This window comes from Carettochelys insculpta, chromosome 7, assembly GCF_033958435.1.
Source record: "Carettochelys insculpta isolate YL-2023 chromosome 7, ASM3395843v1, whole genome shotgun sequence".
NCBI classification, from domain to species: domain Eukaryota; kingdom Metazoa; phylum Chordata; order Testudines; family Carettochelyidae; genus Carettochelys; species Carettochelys insculpta.
Window position 1 is genome coordinate 58,281,672 of NC_134143.1, and position 22,624 is coordinate 58,304,295.

The 22,624-nt window shown below is 45.2% G+C and overlaps 1 protein-coding gene across 3 annotated transcripts in view; it reads right to left on the minus strand.

Annotated features, from left to right (window-relative positions):
* Positions 1-10,614: 10,614 nt before the first annotated feature.
* The window catches only part of GRK5 (G protein-coupled receptor kinase 5), a 246,316-nt gene continuing 234,306 nt past the window's right edge, over positions 10,615-22,624 (minus strand). For all 3 annotated transcript variants that reach the window (XM_075000539.1, XM_075000538.1, XM_075000540.1), the window contains 2 exons: positions 22,217-22,348; positions 10,615-20,116 (listed from right to left, as the gene is read on the minus strand). In XM_075000539.1, the coding sequence (XP_074856640.1) occupies positions 20,018-20,116; positions 22,217-22,348 (231 nt within the window). In that variant the 3' untranslated portion in view covers positions 10,615-20,017. The remainder of the gene's footprint in view (positions 20,117-22,216; positions 22,349-22,624) is intronic.

Below are 22,624 nucleotides of genomic sequence, written 5' to 3' on the forward strand. Positions count from 1 at the left end.
GGCACCTTAGAAATACCTATGATAGGGATGGAAGCAAAAACTCCATGCACTATTATGAGCCTGTATAAAATAATAATAATTAGCATGGCAGTCTTGGATCATGTAGTTAAATTGCAACATGCACACTATAATTCATGTTATAATAAACCTCAATTCCTATCTGCAAAAGTAATAAAAACAGATTCTTTAGAGGAGAAATCCAGTTTTCTGCAGTTATGGAAACCTGCAGCAGCTCTGAGCTAAGTACATAAGAAGATGAAACCAAAGGAACTTGATCTTGAGAAGAAAGTAAAGGGTTAAAAATATTGGAAAATTAGGAGCAGCTGTAACGAATGTCATTGACGGATAAAAATCATTAACAAGACTAAAGAATCTGGTGTGATTTTCTTTTTGTTTCATATCCGGTTTTAGTTTATAAAACGTCCAATTTACAAATAATTGGTCAAGAGTTACGGAAGGGAAAAGGATGACAACGAGCAAGGAAAAGGCTTGTAGATAACCCAATACTATTCAGCATTCTTTCTTGCTTTCTCATTTAACAATGTCTTATTTAAAGGGTTCCTGTGGAACAGGTGCAGAGAGATATAAATAGCTTTTGATCCATTGTGCTTTTCAGAGGAAGCCAGTGACTGTGATTTCCAGTGGCACTTGGGAGATTTACATGCTCAAATCTCATTAAATAATAAGCCATGGGCAGTGCAGATGCTCAGCACACTCAAACTTCAGGAAAATAGGCATGTCCTGGATGTGGGCCTGACCCAAATCCTGGATCCAAGCAACCTTAATTTTTATGGAAACCACCCTCTGTGTTCTAAGCTGAACCCAAGCCCTAGATTCAAGTGGCCTTTAAGCTTTGGAGTCCTCTGGGTAGTTTGGATTGTGTGCCAAATTATATGGCTCCAGCTCACCTCTGCAATATTATTTCATGTTTATATTTCAATAGTGGTTGGTGCTCCCAGTCAGGATCACAGCCCCAGTTGCTGCAGAAATGTAAAGATGCAGCCCCTGCAACAAAAAGGCTGTTTCCAAGTGTTTATGTTACAAACATTTTGCAGTGATTTCATAAGCATGAAACGGAACACAATGGAGCTTTTAATTCAGGTTTTATTTGCCCATGTTTTTAAATAGATATCGAGAGGCTATTCTGGAACTCCAGACTTCAGCATGGCTTTCCAGGAGCGAGGAAGAAAGAGAACTGGCCCAGTGCCCAGGACTGAAAACCCTACAAATATAAAATCTTTGGGCCAAAAGAGCTTCCAAGTCCACACCATAGGCAGTGCCTCAGGAAACTACTTTGTCAAAGGTCCCTGCAAAACCAACAGCAGTTTCTATGACAAGACTGTGCAAGAGTACTTCAATGAGCGGCTCATGGAGCTCAGGAATTATGAAACCAAGAGGTCAAATAGACAAGCAAAAGGGTATCCCAATGAGAATGAGCAACCCAGCGTCACCAACAGGGGCTTACGGCGCAGAAGTAGTTGCAATGCTGTGCTACTGACCAGTCACATGAAGGAGATTGAAGAAGCCTGCAATTTGGCCAGTGAACCAGTGATAGAGTGTGATGACCAGGGGGGAACCCAGAATGTCCTGGGTTTCTGCAAGAGCGACTACTTGGATATTTTGACTATGAATATTAATGCACCATTAGAAATGTTTGTGAGGAGGAAGTGACGTTGTTGCTGGTAGCAGCTACTACCAAAACTGTGAAAAACAAAAAGAATCACTAGGGTTCGTCACTTTTCTGACCAACATAGCTGTCTTATGCCCATCAGTACCTTGAATATGTTTGTTTGTGGATAAAAATGTTATACAGGTTCAACCTCCCTGGGCCGCCACTCTTGGGACCTGAACAATCGGGGACCAGGGATTTTGTCAGACCAGAGGTGGTCAGTTCTGGTCCCCCCTACCCTCCAGTTTGCCCTTTGTCCCGTTGCCTTCCAGTATTCATTACTCCTCCTTGTCAACAAGGAGCTGACTGAGACTATTCACAGAAGGTGATTCTCAGAGAGTGTGGGGGAGGGGGATTCTGCCCTCAAGATGGCATTTGTACAAAGTGGTGCCTTTAGGGAATCAACTCCAAACATCTGGATCAATGGCACAGAGCTCCACTTCAGCGAGCTCTGGGTCAGGGTAGCAGCCAGAGCAAGTCAGGCTCACTTTCCAACCCTGTCTCCCAGGGACTCCCCATCCCTCTGCACCAGGCTAAGGTAGAAACTGCACTCACAGTGACCCTGCTCTCCCAGAATGCCCCAAGAGAGGGGGCTTCTTTGTATGCACATAGATGGCCCCCCTCGTACACTTAGAAAGCCCCTTTTCACAGAGTTAGTTAACAGTTTTATTCAACAGCCCTCCACTTCTGCCTCGGTGAATTTTATTCAACAGAGAAGCTAAAACTGAAGTCTTTGGGTCACTGCTGTACAGAAACAGCATTGTTCTAGAGATGCTCTGTGTCATATCTGCGTTTTTAAGGGTAGTTTTGAGATTTAGGATAGTTAATATGGCAGGTACAGTTTTGCTTTCTGTTTATAGGTTACAACTTGTACCTCGATTATTTAATCCAAAGAAAAATATGAACCCTTCCTAGTTATGTTGCTTGTCTTAATCCCTAAAACTGTTATTTACCCAATAATTTTATATGGTCTTATTTTCAGAGTGGTAAATATTAGGGCAAAATATTTTGGAGATTCATCCTTAATGGAATATGAACTTTAAAATGTTTTAATGTATCATATTGTTGATATCAATCACTTCGCTTTATAAAAATGCAATGGTTGAATTTTTTGGCTTGTCAACATGTCAATAGCTTTGCCTATGATGCACAAAACAAGCAGCATGTCCAAAACAAACTAATTATTGCAGCCCTACAATAAATATTTCTGACTGTTGTGACTCAAACAATAAATGTCTTACTACAATTTTGATTTGGCTCAGTGTGTCTCTGTTTGTTTTTATCTTTCGAATGTTGAACGGCATTTACATGTAAGTGAAACCAGGGGAATTAAATAACCAAGGGCCTAATATGTAAATTTACCTTTGGGAAAAGCTCTGCGTAGTTAGACCAGCCTACATTGTCAGCCTACAACCCTACACATCAGCGTGCATGTATTTACATTGAATGAGCATTTGCCGATGGTTTTCATATTATAAAATGAGGGCTCGAAAGGAAGGAAATTGGCTGGGCTAAATGTTGGGAGGGGGCTACTTGGCTGTAAAGCTGGGTGGGGTGATAGAGTTTGAGGTGGACGAGATTGTGGGGGGGGCAGGGAAGAAAGGTGAGTTCTTCTCTCTGTATTGTGATCCCAGAGCTCTTGCTCCATCAACTCTCATTCCTACCAAGCCATGTTGCTTAATTCTGCTGCCCCAAGTGGTAATCCTGCCCCCTCCCTGACACGCCCAATGATTTGGCCCTGCCTGCACACCCCAAGCCAGCCACCTCATATTCCAGCGAACTCTGCTGCACCTCCATGTGCACAGTGGGTCCTGCTCATGTGACTCCCACCGTTCATGTGCCACTGACCCCAGGTGAGGCTTCCCGAGCATCCTATCACGCACCTGCTTTGTCATGCTGCTGCTCCAGTCCTGTTGCTCTCCAGGCGCTGCGGCTGGTGGTTACTGTGTCGTCTCCCAGTGCTGCTGAGGTCAGAGTGAGCTAGAGAATGGCCCCCACCTGGAACTCACCTGGTTCCTGCCAGCAAAGTGAGGAACAACTGGTGGCTTGTGGAGGGTCAGCAGGCCAGAGTCTCCCCTCAAGCATTTGCAAGGCTTGGGGGCTGCCCAGTCACTGACACTCCTACGCACCAGGATTGCTAGCCCACTTCCAGGATCTGCCTGCCCCCAGGCTCAGGCTTGTTGCCCAACCAATTCCACTTCCACGTTGACGCCTTGACTCCAAGCTCTGTGGCCAGACAGCCCCAGGTCACCCCCCCGCACCTGCATTGCCTGCGCCTAGTTAAATTTTCCCTCCCACGCTCTAATGCCGAGTCCTGGTACTCTGCAGGCAGCTCATCTAACCTCTGTTCCCCACCGCCCACAAACTGGCTTCTTGTCCAAGGCACTACTCAGTGTGTCCCTTGCACCCCCTATCTATGTCAGCCTCACAACCTCTCGCCATCACCATGGTCCCAGTTCCATGGCCAGCTAGTCACCTTGTTCTCGCTCATTGTCAAGTGGGTTCCAGGCCTTTCCCCTGACTAGCTTCCAGTCGCCTTACCCAAATAGTCCCCCATGCCCTGCTTGCTTCCATTCCTGGCTTCCTTGCGGGGCATGACCAGCTCCCCTCTCCAGCTCCACCTCACCTTGCTCAGACTGTCACAGCCCCCCCACCCTGCCACCCCGGCCCAAACCCCGCAAGTCCCAGGCTCCTTTTTTCCAAATGTACTCCTTTTCCTTTCCTTTGTCTAGTGCCATGCGAATGAGTGTGCCACCTCTTCCTCCCCACTATGTGGCCTGGATGTTAACATAGGGGGCTTGGACAGCCATTGCAGGGAAAGCTTTGCACCCATAGTCCAGGGTGGATACATGCTCACAATTCTGTGCCGCTGGCTTTAGGTGCTATTATGGCTGGAATACGCTCTGTGAAGATGGCCACTAGAGATGGTCACGTAATGGCAAAGGTAGCTCTGCTGCACATATCCAAACTAAGCTTTTAAAATGCTTATACTTTGGCTAAAGTTAGGAAATGTTCCTGGGAGCAGCAAAAAGGACATCCCTGATGCAACGGGGCCCCCTTCGCCCACCCCAATGGCAAGGTCCTGTGCCAAAGCATGGTGGGGCTTAGACCTGCCCAAAGGAAAAGTCATTGGAATTTTTTAATGTGGTACCAGTTCTATGCTTCTGTCCCATTCTCAGACAGTGGCTCCATTTTGGCCTGCAGCTTTTCAGCACGCTATGCAGGTTCTAACCCCCACACAGGTAAAAGAGGTGGGTAGCAGGCATTAGAAAGGTCAGTTAGCCTGCGCAGCTGCACCCGGTGGGGGATGATGTAAGCCTGAAAGCCAGCTGGGAAGGGCAGGGTGGTGGTAGAAGCTGTTTGGACCAGCCATGGTGGTGGGGGGGGGGCAGGTAGTAGCAGGAGGTTCTGCAGCCACTTTTCCAGTAGTGACAAGTAGTGCTCACTCTAATCTTTTTTCCAGCCTGAGGTGGAATAATTTTTGTTATGTGCACCAGGGCATGGGTGGATGTGCACCACCAATAGAAACACTGGCTGCTGGCTGCTGGTGCTCTGCTAATCAGCTGGGTGGCTACGTCTACATGTGAAGCCTACATCGAAATGTAGCAACATCGAAGAATAACGTCTTCACGTCCTCCAGGGCTGGCAACGTCGATGTTCAACTTCGACGTTGCGTGGCACCACATCGAAATAGGCGCTGCGAGGGAACGTCTACATGCCAAAGTAGCACACATCGAAATAAGGGTGCCAGGAACAGCTGCAGACAGGGTCACAGGGTGGACTCAACAGCAAGCTTCTCCCTTAAAGGGCCCCTCCCAGACACAGTTGCACTAAACAACACAAAATACACAGAGCTGACAACTGGTTGCAGACCCTGTGCCTGCAGCATGGATCCCCAGCTGCCACAGCAGCAGCCAGAAGCCCTGGGCTAAGGGCTGCTGCCCACGGTGACCATAGAGCCCCGCAGGGGCTGGAGAGAGAGAGCGTCTCTCAACCCCTCAGCTGATGGTCGCCATGGCGGACCCCACTATTTTGAAGTTGCGGGACGCGCAACGACTACACGGTCCCTACTTCGACGTTGAACGTCAAAGTAGGGCGCTATTGCTATCCCCTCATGGGGTTAGCGACTTCGACGTCTCGCCGCCTAACGTCGAAGGTAACTTCGAAATAGCGCCCGGCACGTGTAGCCGTGATGGGCGCTATTTCGAAGTTAGTGCCGCTACTTCGAAGTAGCGTGCACGTGTAGACACGGCTGGTGGCACCTGAAGCCCTCCTGGGCAGCCACCGGTACATTTAGTTTAAGGGGACCCCAGTGAAAAGTCCTGTAAGGAACAGATAGGCTCTGGTAGGGTGAGGTGGAAAGCAGAACTGGAAGAAGGCCAGGGTGGTATCAATAAGGCATATGGTGGAGTGATGCTTGGTAGCCTCTGCTAGGTCCCTGGACACCGGTCCTAGGCGGTTGCTGGGTCTGGGGGAGGGGCTTACTAGCTGCTTGGAAAGGGAGTTGAAAACCTTGTGCAGGAGCTAAGGAAGCCCTGAGTAAAGGTTATATGAAGCACTGGGCCCAGAACTGAGCTTAACAACCTGGATGGTGAGATTGGCGCTCTGTTTTCAGTGCATGGCTTGAGAGCTGGGAAGGGGGTGCCAGTAACCTGTGACCTAGCCAGAGAGCTGAGTCACACCATGAAGCAGATCCTTGCAGGCTTGTTTTGACTGTTGGCGGGCAGGGGCGGGGAGGCCCTATGATGTCATGCCCACCTGAGGGAGGAAGAAGCTGTGAGCCTACTCTGCCAGCAGCTAGCATTGAAACCTTCAGCCTGAAAAGGTTACAGACCGGCCAAGTTTGGACTCTATTTTTAGGCTTGTATATTAGGCAACCTTAATTACCATATAGCACTGCCAGCTCTGTCTACAAGACCTAGGTCTTTTGCTGTGATCTTCATCAGCCGCTCTCAAAATGGTTTGCAGCAAGGCACAGTGCAATCAGCCCTGGTTACAGACAGGGAAGCTCTTTTCCCAGTGCCTTCTTAAAAGCCAGTTTTTAGCTCAAGGGCCACCTGCAACACTGGTGACACACTGTGTGAAGCTAGATTTCCTTTTCTTTGGGCTAAACTTACTTGCCCTTTCTTCCACTGAATGACTCACAGAGTGAGCAGAATGCTAGCACGTCTCTCCAGCAGACACTGAACACCACTATTCCTCTTGAATTTAAAATGCAATTTCTTAATGTTTTGCTTGAATTAACAAGCAGAAATTCTGCAAAGGTGAAAGGACTCAAAAAGTTTTTTTTTTTAACAATTTGTAAGGAAGCAGGGTTATTTTGAGGACAGGTTCAAGCCAGCATGTTTACTGTGCCATCTATAATTTCTTTAACACATCCAACCTCTGATTTGTAGCATTTCTGTTGCTAGTTTGTTAGGTAAAGCTTAGTACAGTGGTGAATACATTACTATATGTTAGTTTACTGATTTTAGTGAGGGGGAAATGAGTCAGTTTTAATGGATTAACTATTTTATTTTGAACTTCATCAGGTGCCACTTACAAAAAGCAAGATGCACAATAGTTTAGACCCCCAAATTTGTGGCTCCTTCAGCTAGGCAGCCCCATGACTGATTTCATTGGGGATTTCAGCTGCAGGATCTGGGCCTTAACTAATACATTCCACATCCAAACCCCAGTTCATTTTTTTTTAAATTTAGTTTACTTTTTTTTAAAAAACAAAAAAATCAGCTAATGAGCAATTAAAGTGTTTTCCAATAAACTGTTCAGAGCTTAGGAGAAACTTTCCCGGGCTATTCCAAGGAAGGTTAATAGAGAGAAAGCATACAAAGCTGAAGGAATTTAGTGAAAAAATAAAATCAAATTACATGTGTCCGCTAGACTTGTGCTGATTGGTTGAGTATGTTAGTGTCACTGTAAAGCTGTATGACCTGAATTTACAAAGTGGCTCACCCTAAATTTTAGGGAGCTTGGCGCGTTGACCAGGTTGATACATTTACTCTGGTCCATAGATGCCACAGCCAGAAGGAACCATTGTGCTCATCTTGCATGACTTCCTCGTGCTCATCTCGCGTGGCCATAGACCTTCCCCAGAAATCATTCCTGGAGCCTGTCTTCTTGGACAAAAAGCGTCCAATCGGGATTCAAACACTGGTCTGTGAGGGACAATCTGCCACATTCCTTGGTAAATTGTGTCCAGGGTTAACTACGCTAAGGTTGTGTCTACACTAGCCCCCTTATTTGAAGGGTGCAGGATAATCAGCTCAAGCGGAGAATACGAATGAAGTGCTGCAATGAATATGCAGCACCTCATTCGTATTCTCCGCTCCAGCTGATTACCTTGCTCCCTTCGAAGAAGGGGGCTAGTGTAGACACAGCCTCTGCTGGGTAACCTGCTCTTGGGGAGAGCTTGCCTGGTATGTGCTACAAACCCTGCAGCGGCTTGGCTTTTCTTTATGCCATTCTATAATTATTTTTTAAGACATTGGTGAATACAAGAAACACGTCTTTTAAAGCACTCTCACCCTACCCAATGGGGATGTAAGCAAGGCCAGACGGTCCTAGAGCGCATAAAACACATACACGGTGAATAGCCCTGAATGGTCCCAGACCAGGGATTTTGGAGGACCAGGGGGTGGTCAAAGCTCCCCTGTTGGCTTTCAGCCACCGCTCTTGGGCTCCCCACCTGGATGTTGCCCGCACCACTTCCCAGCCCCCACCAGCTCCCCAGCCTCAGCCACAGCTCCCCCCCCCCCGCCACCAGCATCGCTTTGGCTTCCAGTTCTTGGCCATGGATCACTAAATCCTATGCTGCTGGCTTCCATGGTTTCCTGACCCTGGCAGCCTGTTCCCTGACCTCAGTTGTAGCATCCCAGCTGGCTTCCTGGCCCTGGCCCCAGCCACTTCACCCTGGCTATGGGCTACTGCTCACTGGCCCTGGCTGCTGGCCACCAGCTTCCCAGCCCCAGCCATGGGCTTCCTAGCTCCAGCCCTGGTCACCTCTCCCTGGTTGCAGGACACTGGCTTCCCAGCTGCTCCCAGGCTATGGCTGCCCAATTGCTGCCAGCTTCCCCACCGCCATCAACCTGACTGTGGCTGTCCTGGCTGGGGTTCCTGGCTGCTTGTCTTCCAGCTTGCCCCCCTCCCCCCACCATCAGCCACAGGGACTCTCTGGTCTAGCAAAACCTGTGGTCTTGCCTGATCAGCAAATCTGAGATTTCAGCGCTTCAACCTGTAGTCAGAGAAGTTGAATAGGTTTCTCTGTGGGCCTCTGTATCACCCACACTGTCCCCTCTTCTGGGAACTATCCCATCCATTCTAAAGGCCCCTGAGCTTGTGAGGCTGCAGCAATGGCGTGTGCTGTGAGTTTGTGTTACATCATGAGTCACGAAAAGGAAGTGGCTTTCATGAGCGACAAACCCAGCCAGCTCACTTTGTGAGGAAGTGTGAAATTTCATTAAGCAAACCAGAACATCCATTCAGTTTTCAGTGAACACCACCACCCTCACAGGCATCTTTGGCCAGTCATGGAATTTAATGTGGGAATCTGGTCACAATCCTATTTTTTTTTTTTTCAGATTTCAGTAACTGAGAGCATCTGGTAGTTTGTATGTCACCTCACAAAATTAGATGAATTGTGGAGAAAATGAGGTTGGTTATCATCACCTTCTGTGCAGGCTTTCTGCCTTGTGTAGATGACACCAGTGTAAAGCGGATAGTAACTGCAGCCCATTCTGCTTTGCTAGTGTGTTCCACCCACTTTGCACTCAGTTGGGACAGCTGCAATTGACTACACAAAGTGTGAAGTAGTGGTGAATCAGCTCACGAGGGCCTGAGTCTTTTCTCACTCACAAAAGGGTACATCAGAAGTGAGAGTACAGTTGAGTCGAGAAAATTCTCTTCAAAAGGCACTTGCCGCAAAGGTTGTCAAGGGAACGGCTTTTCAGGGTGCTTAATAATATAAAAATAATAAACAACACTGACACAACTCTTTGCAGCTCCACAGCACATGAATCCTCATAACATTCCTAGGCGGTATGTGAATGGTGTCGGCCTCTTTTCACAAATATTGTGAACCCACAGCAGAGAGGTTAAATGACCTGTTCATGGCCTCCCAGTGAGTCAGTGGCAGAGCTGATAAGGTGATCTAACAGATTTTTGGCTCCTGGTCTGATTTATGAATCCTGGTTCCATCTGGAGGAGATTCATTTGGAGGGCTGATTAGGAGCTTTTCTACACTGCAGTTTAGCTCTAGGCAGAGCTTTAATTTTTGAGCCCAACATGAGGGCTGTGCTCAAGTGTTGTTGAGGCTTAAGCAACTCAAGAGGTAACTCATTTGTTGCTGAGCTAACACTGCAGTGAGGAAAAGCACTTGATGACTGTCATGATAGTGTCTTGTAAAGTCTTTGTATCTAGTCTCCTGTCCAATATATTAGGACATTCTGCCTTGTTCCGTCCTGGCCATGGCACATAATGGTTTGGAGGCTGTGTGACTACAAAGAGTATGACTGAGCACTTGTATATGCTGGCTTTTTTTAGTCACCGGATAGCAACAAGGACCTTGCCATACCTGTGCAAACCTCTACCATAGACATGCCCCACTGGTTCAAGTTCTAGTTTACACCTTGGGGGGGTCAGTCGAACTGGTGCAAGCCATGGGTCAATCAGTACTACACATTCATACTGATACAGCTGCCCATGGCAAAAGCAAGAACAGACCAGGCTAAAGCCTCTGACCTATGGCAGATCTACTGGCTAGAGAGGTGATATGACAAAACTATTATAACAAATCATATAAAGACAGCAGATGTCCCAGCCACGTATGAACTTGATCCTGCTCCCACGGAGATCAGTACTAACATTCCTATGGACTTCAGCTGAAGCATGATCTGGCGCACTATGGGCTTATGTCCAATTAAAAAAAAAGGAGGAAAAATGGATCAGAATGAGTAATTTTAATGTATTTAAATTAAAGAATTTATTTTTCTAGAAAAAAAATCCCCAAACAAAAGCAAAACCAAAACAAAACAGTGGTTTGATCTAGATACAGCAGCACTGTGACATTATTAGACATTATGTACAAAGAATTCAAGCAGCCATAGAACACAGAAGCCATTATCTTCAGTAACAACCTCAAAATGAAACTAGTTTCATAAAACAACATTAGAATCACCCTGTAAGAAAACAACAACAAAAGCCCCTTTGGATACTAGACTGATTTGTGGGTAGGTGTGTACAATACCAACAGCCACTAGCTCTTCTAATTGAGAATATCTGCTTTGACTTATTACAAAATTGATTTGTTGACTCAATTATGAAAGACAACTTTAACATTACTTTAGAAGTGTCTGTTCCTTTTACAAAGACTATAGCATTAGTGGTGCTAAAAGCATTTGTTCCTGGATATGCTTTCAAAATTAGATCAGAAGAACACAGTGTGTGTGTTTATACCAAATGTGAATTTTAATTTTCAAAGCAGGTGAAAAGACTAGTCTTAATATGAAACTCTGCAGTTTTACAATGTAATCATTAGTCAGATATGGGCAAATACAAGAGGGTTTATGACATTTTTAGATCTATCTACATTGCTTGGAAATGCAAAATGAAGTTTTTACATCCTCCACCTTCAAAGAAAAGGCAAACAGTTGAGTTTTTTAGATGCGTGTCCAGTATTTAAAATAAGCACAATCAAAAGAGATTGCACTCAACACATACAACATAACTTACATGGGCTGGTTAATAAACACATTGAACAGCTCTGAGATGGCAAGAATTGAAAATACATTTATAAGCCAGGCACTATTTGACATATTTCTTCTTCCCTGGTAGTGATGGTGCCTTGGAGGCCCTTGGCTTTCCAGAAGGCCTGGGATTCCCTTTTGAAATCTTTTGATTCTAGAAATGTGATAATCTCTTCAGTTTTCCTAGGTTTACCAGAAAGCTTTCCCAGTGTTTGTCCAACCTGCATCATTCTGATTTAACACAGCATTGCATTACTCGATAGATAGGACTTCAATTCAGTCAGCAAAGAGATTTCTTTGAAGTTTAATGGGTGATTATTTTTGTCCACTCCCTCACAGCTCATTGTTTTTAATAGAAAAAGAGGAACATCTTGAATGATCGCTATTAGTAACTAGCTCTGAAACCTGGAATCGGACATGTTAGAGTCAATACCCTTAGTTGTGAGGCAAAGTGCATAAATCTCAGCATCTGAAAGGAACTAGGACAGACTATTTGGAAAAAAAAGAACTCTTATTTACGCACCTTGTCTCACTGAAGTCACGTGGGTAAGAGTTGCTAGATGAGGCTTAGTTCATTCAAATAATAATCATAAAAATAATGTTGATACGTAGCATTTTTTTTTTATCTGGAGATTTCCAAGTGCATTACAAAAGTGACTGAGGCTATGTCAACATTGGGCAAAGCAAGGCGATTGCAGACACACAATTCTAACTACAGCAATTGTGCAGCTAGTATTGATGTATCTGCACTCATCTTACCTGGCCATCCTTACTGAACAAGGTCGATGGGAGAAACTCGTGAGGAGTATAGGGGTCACTGCGACCCCTGAGAGGTTGATTTGGCGCATCCCTACCAGATGTGCTAAATCGAACCCCAGAAGATGACCCTGAGTGGGTCAATCTTCCGAGCTGGTGTAGACATAGTCTAAGTGCCATCCTTCCTTTCATAAGAACAGGGAAACTGAGATGCACGTGGGGTAATTTTGTGGCCATGGGCAAGGCAGAGAATTGATGGTTGAGCTAGCGACAGAATCCAGTGAGCACTGACAGACCCAGGTGGTCTCCAGGTGGAATTAAACACAAGACCTCTGGAGCTTAGTGTATGAGCCACTATTGCATTAGCTAAAAGCTAGCTGTCTATTAGCTAAGGCTATAAAGCAGACTCATTATTCTGTCTGTAAGTGGTCTCAGTACCACTAGAAGGGACAGTGCATGCCACCCAGAAGGTGTGTGGGTTACACACCCATAGCTGAGGAAGGGTGTTCTAAGCTTCAGAGACATCCCAGTTGAAACTCCAGATTAACCCCCACTTGTAACACCAACAGATCCTGGTCATCTCTGGGTGGAACTGAACTTAGGACCTCTGGAGCCTACTATATGAGCCTTTACCACAGGAGCTAAAAGCACACTCTCTGGGTGTGGTGTACTCCAGCACTGTTGACTCCAAATATAAACAAACAAACAGGGGAAACCCACGCCAGACACAAGGGCTATGTCTACACTACAGTGGTCCTTTGAAAGAAGTTCTTCCAGAAGATCTCGCCCCAAAAAACTTCTTTCAAAAGATCGCATCCACACACAAAATAGCTGGTCAAAAAGTCAACCTTCCCCTTCGACTGAGAGCGGCCACATGCAGCCCCTGCTCTTTCGAAAGAATGGGCCAGGGATCAAAAAATCCGGTGCCAAGGGGACTGCTCTTTTGAAAAAAGGGCCCCCAGAGTGTCTACACAAGGGTTTTTTTCTGAAAGAATCTTTTAGAAAAAGGTGCTCTTCCTCATGTGGGAGAGGCAGAGGACCCCCGGGAAAAAAAAAGTGCTGCATCCTTCCAATTCAATATCAAAGGAATGCATTTTGTGTGTACACGCTCTGTGGCATTTTTCAAAAGAGCCCCAGCTTTCCTGAAAAAAACCTCGCTAGTGTGGACATAGCCAAGGAGATTATCTTAGATAAAAAAACACTATGCCAGTGTAAGTAATACACTGTTTAAGAGTCTCCCAGCTTAGGGCTCTTTATAAAAACCAAACCAAACCAACCAACCAGAAGCATGTGCTAGTATTCTGCAGTAAGAGACCCCAACATGACAGCTGATATTTGCATGACTGCAGAACAGAGGACTATTACTACAGCATACTCCTGGGTAGCAGGTTCCCTCTTTTAAGCAGCATCTCACAACACTGCCTAAAAGATATTAGTTCTCTCTAAAGGAGGTGGCTCTTCTAGGAAGTGGGGAATTTGGGATGAATCTGATTTGGCCCTGTTTGCTCGGCGCTAGTCCAAAGACATTCAGTGCTATCATTTTTTAAACGATATGTGGAGTTAGTGCTTGTGAAAGATTTCATGCTGACAGCTCTGGGATATGATGTCCTCTGTTGAGCCTTATAACAAGTACAACTTCTCTTGTTCCACTCCTGTACTTCTCTCTACCTCTCAGGACAAGGGCAGGTCAATCTCTGAATCCATTCGCTCCCAGTCCTCCCTGTTTTAACTGCCCTCAAAAACATGCCAAGGATGTTTTGGTCAAATGGGCACCTGTACACTAGGCGTTTATTAATGCAATTATCTAAATTAAAGTAGCAGCTCAAGCCCGAGCCAGGACCAGGTCCTGTTGTTCTAGGTGCTGATCAAACACACAGGAAGACATGATCCCTGCCCAGAAAGGCAGACTAGACCCAGGGCATTCTTTCAAAGCAAACCAAAGTCCAACTTTTGCAGTGCTGTTCAGAGAATTCTCTGGAGCAGCTGATGAACTACCTCACTTGATCAATATGTTTTACATATGGGAGGGAGTGTTACACCCTTTGAACAACAAGAATTTGTGAACTTAGAGAACCTTTGCCATGCACACCCCCCCCACACTAACCTTGTTCTCAAACTGCCCTTACGAGTTCCTAGATGCTTGTAGCTCCCTGTTTCTGCTTATTTTGTTTGCACTACGAAGTTTGTTTATCTGAGCCTTTTCTACTAAAAAGGATAATAGCAACTGGCTTTGAAATGTGACACTTGGGTGGAAAAAGTAAAGAAACCAGTTGGATCTAGCTTTTAAACATTAGAGTTGGCTTAACAATAACAGTCCCTGATGGATTTTGTGTGTTCTAGTCTATATATATGTTGAAAAAGAAAAAAGTATCTATATCCAGTAAGACACCAATTGTTCAAAGTCAGATTACATGAGAGTTACTTATAATGAAATTAGACGAAGTTACCTAGGGAAGGCCATGATCACAAGCGACTTCAAATATTTCCAAAAGACATTCCTAAGTTTTGTTGAAGAACAAAGAGTAGCAATTGAACAAATCCCTGTTAATATATATGTGATTTATTGAATAGATCTGGTTCACTCACATTCATTTGAATTCCTAATGGCTTCTTGGTTTGACTAACTGTGTGTTTGTGTGTGTGTTTATTTTTTTCATTTGCACAAACAGGTTTTTGCTCACACATATCATAGCAATGGCTGTTTGTGCACAAATATTGAAATTTTCACATGAACAAGGTCATATGTACCCACACTAAACATTTATTTGCTGCTATTTTCATGTTTTAGAAGTTCCAATCACCCAAGCACAAAGCAGAAAAAATGCCATGTAACTCTTCCACACACCACTCGTAAAGAACAAAACATCATTGAACTGGAAAGTTCGTGAAAATCTCCTAGGCTTGAAAATTGTTCATCAGTCTATTTGGAGAAGACACGAAAATAAGTCCATTTGTGGAACTTTGAATCAGTTTCTAAATTATTTCCGAACATTAAAAGAACCAAATTTGCTCAACAATCTCCTCATACAAATAATTCAGTTGGTTCCAGTCTTGTACACTTTCCAAAAGGATCTTTGCTCTAACAGGAAAGACAAGATGAAATGCATTCTGTGCTGGAAAACTAAGAAATAACTATTTCCTTCTACACTTTTACTACGTGCAACCCCCCTGAAAGCAATTCATTATGGTTTGCAGGACTAAATATTCGATTGCTAGAAGGATGCTCTCTTCAAAGAAGTACTGTATAAAGAAATCACAAGCCTGGTTTCCAGAGACGCTGAACTCCCATAGCACCCACTGAATTGTGAGTGTTCATCAGCTCTGAGAATCAGGCTCCATGTGTTTGTGCAATGTTTGATTCACTAGAGTTCCATCTTTCGAAGTCCATGCACCAATTTTCACTGGCTCACGCAAGTGAACGTGAACACAGTGTGTTCTCAGCCTACTCTTGAGTAGGATATGAATTACATAGCAAAAAATATTGCCCAGCTGGACACTGTAGGCAAGTCCTGTTCAGGAGGCTCCCAGGACTGACCGTCAAGACTGGTATTTACTAGCAAAGTCGCAGTTACCCGTGATGTTCCTTCTAGCCAGCGTTAACAATTGGTCATTTAACCTTAACAAACAACCTTCCAGGGAGGGTTCATTTTATTAGAATTAATAGTTCATGAGATCTTTAACCTGTCATCTAAATGATGAAGTGTTACAACAAAAAAAGCAAACGGAGTCTTCCTGGACTGAATGGTTACAAATGTAGAGCATGAGGCCCTCATGCCCAAGCTCTGCACTCATCCAGTTAATGGTGAATATTCATAATGCCTCTTACAATGACTTTTATCTAAGGCCCTCATCACACTCTCGGGGTAGTGGGGAGGCAAATATTATTATTCATATCTTTCTAATGGGAGGCAGGCCCGCTGATGAGGGTGGGGTCTGGGAAAGGGGGCAGCTACCCTGGAGCCTGCCAATTTAAAAGGGCACAGGGCTCCCTGCCACCACTGCTGCTACAACAGAAGCGCCCAGGTGCTTTAAATCACTTCCAGAGCCCTGGGTAGCCCAAGTTCTGCCTCTTCAATCTGAGGCCAAGCCCTTTCCGGGGCCCCAGAGCTAGCCCTCCCCACCTTGCCCATGCCTGGGCAAAGTCTATCAGTTGCCCGAATGGGAGGGAGGTACCTCAGCAGTGCTACACAGTGACTGAGTCACACAGCTGAAACACAACCTAGGAACACACTTAGTCTACCCCTCAGGGCTCCCTCTGCTTAGCATTTGTGCTTATGAATTAACTGGTTTGATAGAGCTCTGGCAGACCGCATACACAGATGGGTGTTGTTCTGGCATGTGGACATCTGCCCCTCTCTCTGAAAAACACTTGGCCCCATGTGGATATTCTAGGAACAGCAAGTAAAGTTGTCCAGACAAAGCTTCTCATACCCATTGGTACTGAAACAGCTACTGACATTAAGCCCCCCACATGTGCAGGTTCCCCTTAGAGCCACACTTTGAATTCTCACCCATGTTTCTTAAAATGAGGTGAAATCCACCCCGATGCAGAGGGTCTGTGCAAGGCCACCCACATGGGCCTAATACTGTGCAAAGCTTAAAGCTTCAAGTTGGATCTTTGTATTGAGGAAAGTGCAGGACAACCACCCTCAGCACCACCATGTCTTCCCAGAGCATCAATCAGAAGGAAAAGGGAGACAAATTTCCACTGCTGGTTTGGATTGTTTACAACACAGTCTTAAAGAGCTGTATCTCTATGGCTGTGTCTACACTACAAAAATAACTTTGAAGTTGCTTACTTTGAAGTATGAAGTTGAGCATAACAGACTTCGAAGTTGAGTGTCTACATACCCCCTACTTCTAAGTTAAACTTTGAAGTAGGGCACTATTGCATTCCTGGGAATAGAGTAATGTGTTTAGCCTCTCTGCAGGCTACGTTGAAGTAGCGCCTAACTCCAAAGTTAACTTTGAATTTAGTTCCTAGTGTAGACGCACTCTACGAGCATTTGGGAGTGCCCACAATCTCATCGGGGCCGTGTCTACTCTATGAAAATAACTTCAAAGTTGCTTACTTCGAAGTACAACTTTGAAGTAACAGACTTCGAAGTTGAGCATCTACACACACCCTACTTTGAAGTTATACTTTGAAGTAGAGCACTACTCCATTCCCAGAAATGGAGTAAGGACTTCAAAGTTGGGCTCCCTTACTTCAAAGTTAACTTCAAAGTAAGGGAAATGTGTGTAGACTCTCTGCTAGCTACTCTGAAATAGTGCCTAACTTCAAAGTTATCTCCTAGTGTAGACACAGCCTACTTGTCTTGTCTTCTAGGTATTCCATTAGAAATGCACATCAGCTCAAGACATACATCTCTATACAGATGTCTCCTAGTGTCATCAGTCCTTTCTCCACCAGCTAAACACTGACTCTGCCTTCTGTCTCTGACTGACCTTAAATTTTTCTATAACATACTTTATTTTGAGCTTTTATCATTCATGGCTTTGCTGTAAAATACTCTGTTGCCCGTGGAAACCAGGTTCACACCAGTCTAATCATAGAGATGTAGGGTTGGAAGAGACATCAAGAAGGCATCTAGTCTATCCTCCCATACTGAGGCAGGATTAAGCATACATAGGCCTTCCTTGACAGGTGTATGTCTAAGCTTCAAAGCCTCCAATGATGGGGATTACACAACCTCCCTAAGTAACCTGTTCCTTCTTATGGTTAATGAAGCATACATGTAGTTCTCACTATAAAGATGCAAACACAGTTTCCCCAGGCAGCACAGATATGGTCTAACCTTAGTGTGAGTGTTTAATTCTTAGACATGACAGGTTGAAAAAGGTTTAGGAAAATTCAATCAATTCAGCAAAGCAAGGCCCACCAAACTATTCTACAGCAAATGTTGAATTCACCCGATTCTGCCTACACCAGGGCATGTTTAAGAATAGATATACTCCTTGTGGATAGCATGCATTTGTTAACTGGTTCATAGTATGGATATTGAACCTGACTGAGCCTGCCAATACCAGGGGGACAATTATTTTAAACAATAATTTGCAGTAGGCTGCGATGAAGCATTGTCAAATCAAAAAAGGGTGAACCATACTGTTTTACAATAGGCTTTGAATTTAGCTAATTGTACTAGTACAGCCATCACAGCTTGACTGGGCCAGAAAAGGAGCCCTGACAAGTTTGAGACAGCTGAGGGGCTCTGGAGCATCTCACTTTAAGTGGTTGTGGGCCAGAATGGAGAAAATGGATTTGGACAAGTTGAGTTCCAGAGTGGAACCTTCATGGCTTGGTTCTGTCCCTTGTAGCTTCCCTGGTCAGCACAAACAGGCAGAGCTGTCCCATCCATTGGATGGTTCAGAGCAGTTGCCCCAGGCCCCACACTTTGGGGGGGGGCCTGTGTTTCAGGGGAACATGGGGCCTGGGCAGCGTAGGGCTGTGCTCCACTCTGACTTGCCTTGCCAGCTCCCAGAGTTGCTCAGGAGGGGAGGGGGTCAGGTGATTTGGGGAAGGGGAAAAGGAAGGGCAGAAAGAGACAGGGTGGGTGTGGGAGGGGAAGGAGCAGAGTGGGAGTAGGGGTGGAGCAGGGAGTGGAATGGGTGGGAGGAGGTGGGCGGGGGTTGGGGAAAGTGATGAATTGAGGGCAGGACAGGGGCAGAGCAGGCAATTGGAAGAAGGGGTGTAATGGGGGCCAGGTGGAGAGGGGCTGTGGCAGAGCAGGGGGTTATCCTGGGCTCTGCAACCATCTAGGGACTGCCCTGCGGACAGGGCTACTAAGTCAATCTCCTGGTAGCTGCTTGAGATGAACAACTGTCATAAAAAACTTTCCTTTGTGGCCTGATCTGGTATCAGTGAAATCAGTGGAAGCTTTGCTGTTGATTTCAACAGGGGCAAGATTTCAGGCCTTTGAAGCACTGATGACAACTTGTCTTCCTTATCTCCTCACGCTAATATTTGTTCTTCCTTTCATTAGCAATAGTAAAAAAAAATACATTGAAAAGAAGAAGGGCTTAAAACAGGGCTCCATTTAAAACAATCAATATTGTGATGATCTAACAACAAAAATAAGTGCAAAATCTCAACAGTGCTGGTCCCATGACATTACCAATCTCAGACATAGCAAATAGTATTCTTAGATGCAGCAAAGTCTTGATGACATAGTTTAGCATTTCATACAGGACTTTACAAACCAATGGAGAGGAAAAATGTATGCAGTGTTGCTGTAAATCAAATATACAGATGTAAAATAATTAAGAATAAACTGTGCCATAAAATGTATGTCAGTAAAATCAACTTAATAAAGTGAAATGTGAGTAACTTTTTACACTTACTAAAAAGAATGATTTCTCATTTGAGGCTCTGGAAGTCTTGAGTCACATTTCTTTAAAAAAAAAGTCTTAAAACACATGGCTTTACAGCTGCTACTCAGAAAATATACACCCCCAAAGTCTGACTTTCATTTAAATACAAATGTACAAAATGTAAACTGAGACAATAGAGAAATTTACAAAACTTTTCTTTAAAAATAATAAAGACAAAATTCAGTTCTAGTATGATGCTATTTAAATACGTGCAAGTAGTCATGTTCGTTGAATTTCTATTGCAATGTTCTAAATAGACAAATCTGTTCACACAATCTCGAGGGCCACCTCCAAAAACAGACCTGAGTGGAAATTTCTTCATAAAATGTGAGGCTCCACTGGAAGGAATGGATAGAATAGCTCCACTGCTGGGAGATCATTTATTCTTTTAACTCAACGGTGGATGCTCTCTCATCCTTAGAAGCTCCATAGATTATAGTGGAAGGATGCAACACATTGTTTCATGAAAGTCGAGTTCGAACTAGCTGCTTCCGGTGGAATTTGAACTTACATGATTTGAATTTATGTGGTGATTTAAACTTGCCTTAGAATTCGGTGAACTCTTGGAATTGTTTTGATGCTGGAGAAAGGAGAAAATGATATTTATATTTTTGGAACATCCTATACCTGCCATCTGTCTCACATTAACCCGCCTCCTTCTGTTCTTGTAATATGGTGAAGATTCACTGAAACAGAACTTACTTATTTAGAGTGCTTGCCCTTATTCTCCATGGGTCAGGAGAACCATGGCAGCTCTCCAGAGCCACACAGAAAAGGATACAAATTAGAGGAGTCAATTTAATACAGCATAAACAGTTCTAGCCTCCTATGACTTGCCTGACTCAGAGTATCTCTGCTAACATTTAGGAAGACATGACTTGTAACTCCAGGATATCATGCTGGGTTCAAAATGCTAGGTGGAAAAAGAGTCCATATTTTTCTAAAAAATTAGACGTGCCATACTTAAATAGGGATGGTGGTAGGTATGTCAGAGCCAGGAGAACTGATAGATGTGCTGGGATCCTGGGCAAGATGGTGGGGAGGGGCCGCAGGCCTGGCTCCATGGTCCCAGAGGGGGCGGAGCCTTGGGTGGAAGGGGTGGGACTAGGCACAGCCAGTGCCCCCAACCTCTTAATGCCCCCTGGAGCGCACAGCACTCCTGTGGCAATTTAAAGAGCCTCTGGCCCTGGCAGCCAGGAGCCCTGAGCCCTTTTGAATTGTCAAGCCCCGGGGGAATTGTCCCTCTTCCCCCCAGCCCATTGGCAGGCCTGGTCAAAGCCAATACATCTGTGTTAGGAAAAGCACATGGGGGCCCAGCATACACTACTGCAAAAAGGACACAGTGCCACTGTGGCTGACAGCCCCGCAGGGCCTCTGGATAAGAAAGGGGGCCCTGGTCTGCATCCACAGAAGGGGCTGAGTCTCGGGGAGAAAGAGTGGGGCTGGGAGCAGCCAGTCCCCACACTGCCCAGACCACAGTACATGGTCCACTCTTCCCCAGCCTTCAGTGCTGCCTGGAGCATGTGGCAGAGCACTCCCACCTCCCCAGGCAGCCCTAAACGCTGCCTGGAGCATGCCACACAGTGCTCCATCAGCACTTTAAAGGACCCAGGCTCTGGCTACCACCACTGCTGTGGTAGTGGTGGCTGGGAGCTCTGGGCCCTTCTGTATTGCCAGGCCTTGGGACAGTGGCCCCTTTTGCCCTCCTTCCCCGTTGGCAGGCTGGCACAGTGCCATCCATGCAACACAGTAAAATAAGAAAACCAAGTCTCAGGCACAAGCTCTGTGCATGCAGCAGGGAGGCCAGGTGAAGCCAGGCAGAAGAGGAGCTTGTTTGGGGATCGAAGCAGCAGGGCTTGGGTTCCTTAGCCTGACTAGCTCTCCCAGCCAAGCAGTCAGCTTTGCTAATATCCCATTCTTAGAGTGGGTGTTCTCATCCTGGGCACCGCCCACCCCCCAGTAGCATGGGACACAAAGGAATCAGTCAGGCTGGCAGAGCTGTCCTTTGTTGGATCTAGGTGCTGAGTCCAGGGGTACTGAGAGCCCATGAGGACCAGCCTGTACACCCTGCAGCCTGCTGAAGGGAACACGATCACTCACGGAACTGGCCAGGAACGGAGGGTTATTTTCTGCAGAAAATTCAGATTTTTCAGCAAGTATTTCAGACAAATACTTTGATTTGGAAATGTTGCTGCCACACCTCTTAGAAGTCACATTTCAGATGCCCGATGCTCCTGTCTTCCACAATGGGCCAGACTCTCTGGACACAACAGGGAGTCTGTGTTTTGGGCGTGCATTTATTTAATGGAAAATTGCCATTTTCCATGAAAAGCAGGCAATTTTTTCTCTCACCCACAAAATCATTTAGCGCAATGCCCAATTTTCCATTAACAACAGTTTCAATGGAAACTTTTCAATCAGCCCTAATAAACACCAAACTACCTATGGACAGTCCTGGGAATATTGAAAGGCTGAACGAAATAGAACTCCTAGGAGCGGACACTAATTTGAACCACCTGAACATATGGAATCTGCAACATCAAGCAGAAAATTGCAAGGAAAAGACCTCCCTAGTATTTCATGGCTCTCTTGTGGAAATACCATAAGGATCATACACATATCGTACAGGAACGTTCCGCAGCTCTCAGAGAGGCTCTCTGTATTACATTGAAGATCTCACCTGACGTTTAAATATTCTATGTAGTAATCCTTTCTTGGGTGGCTCTGGGGGGTAGCTTTTGTTTAGGTCTGGTGAAATAGTACCATTTGGTCCAAACACATTCAGCTCTTTAAAACACTCAGTTTCTATCATCTGGCAGAACACAGAAAGAATAAAAAGATAATACATAATTACCATTGTTTATTAATATGACAAGAGACTCCAGATGCTCCAGTCAGCATCAGGGGCCCCATTATGGAACCTCCCTAATCTGGAACTCTCTCATCCAGCAACATCCACAATCCAGCATGATTTTAATTAGTTGAATGACCACTTATTATGCATGTGGCCAAGCTTTCCCGTGGTCCCATAAAGTTTGTTTAGAGCCACCAGTCCTGGCTCTCAGTGTTCTGTGCTGTTATCTAGCTC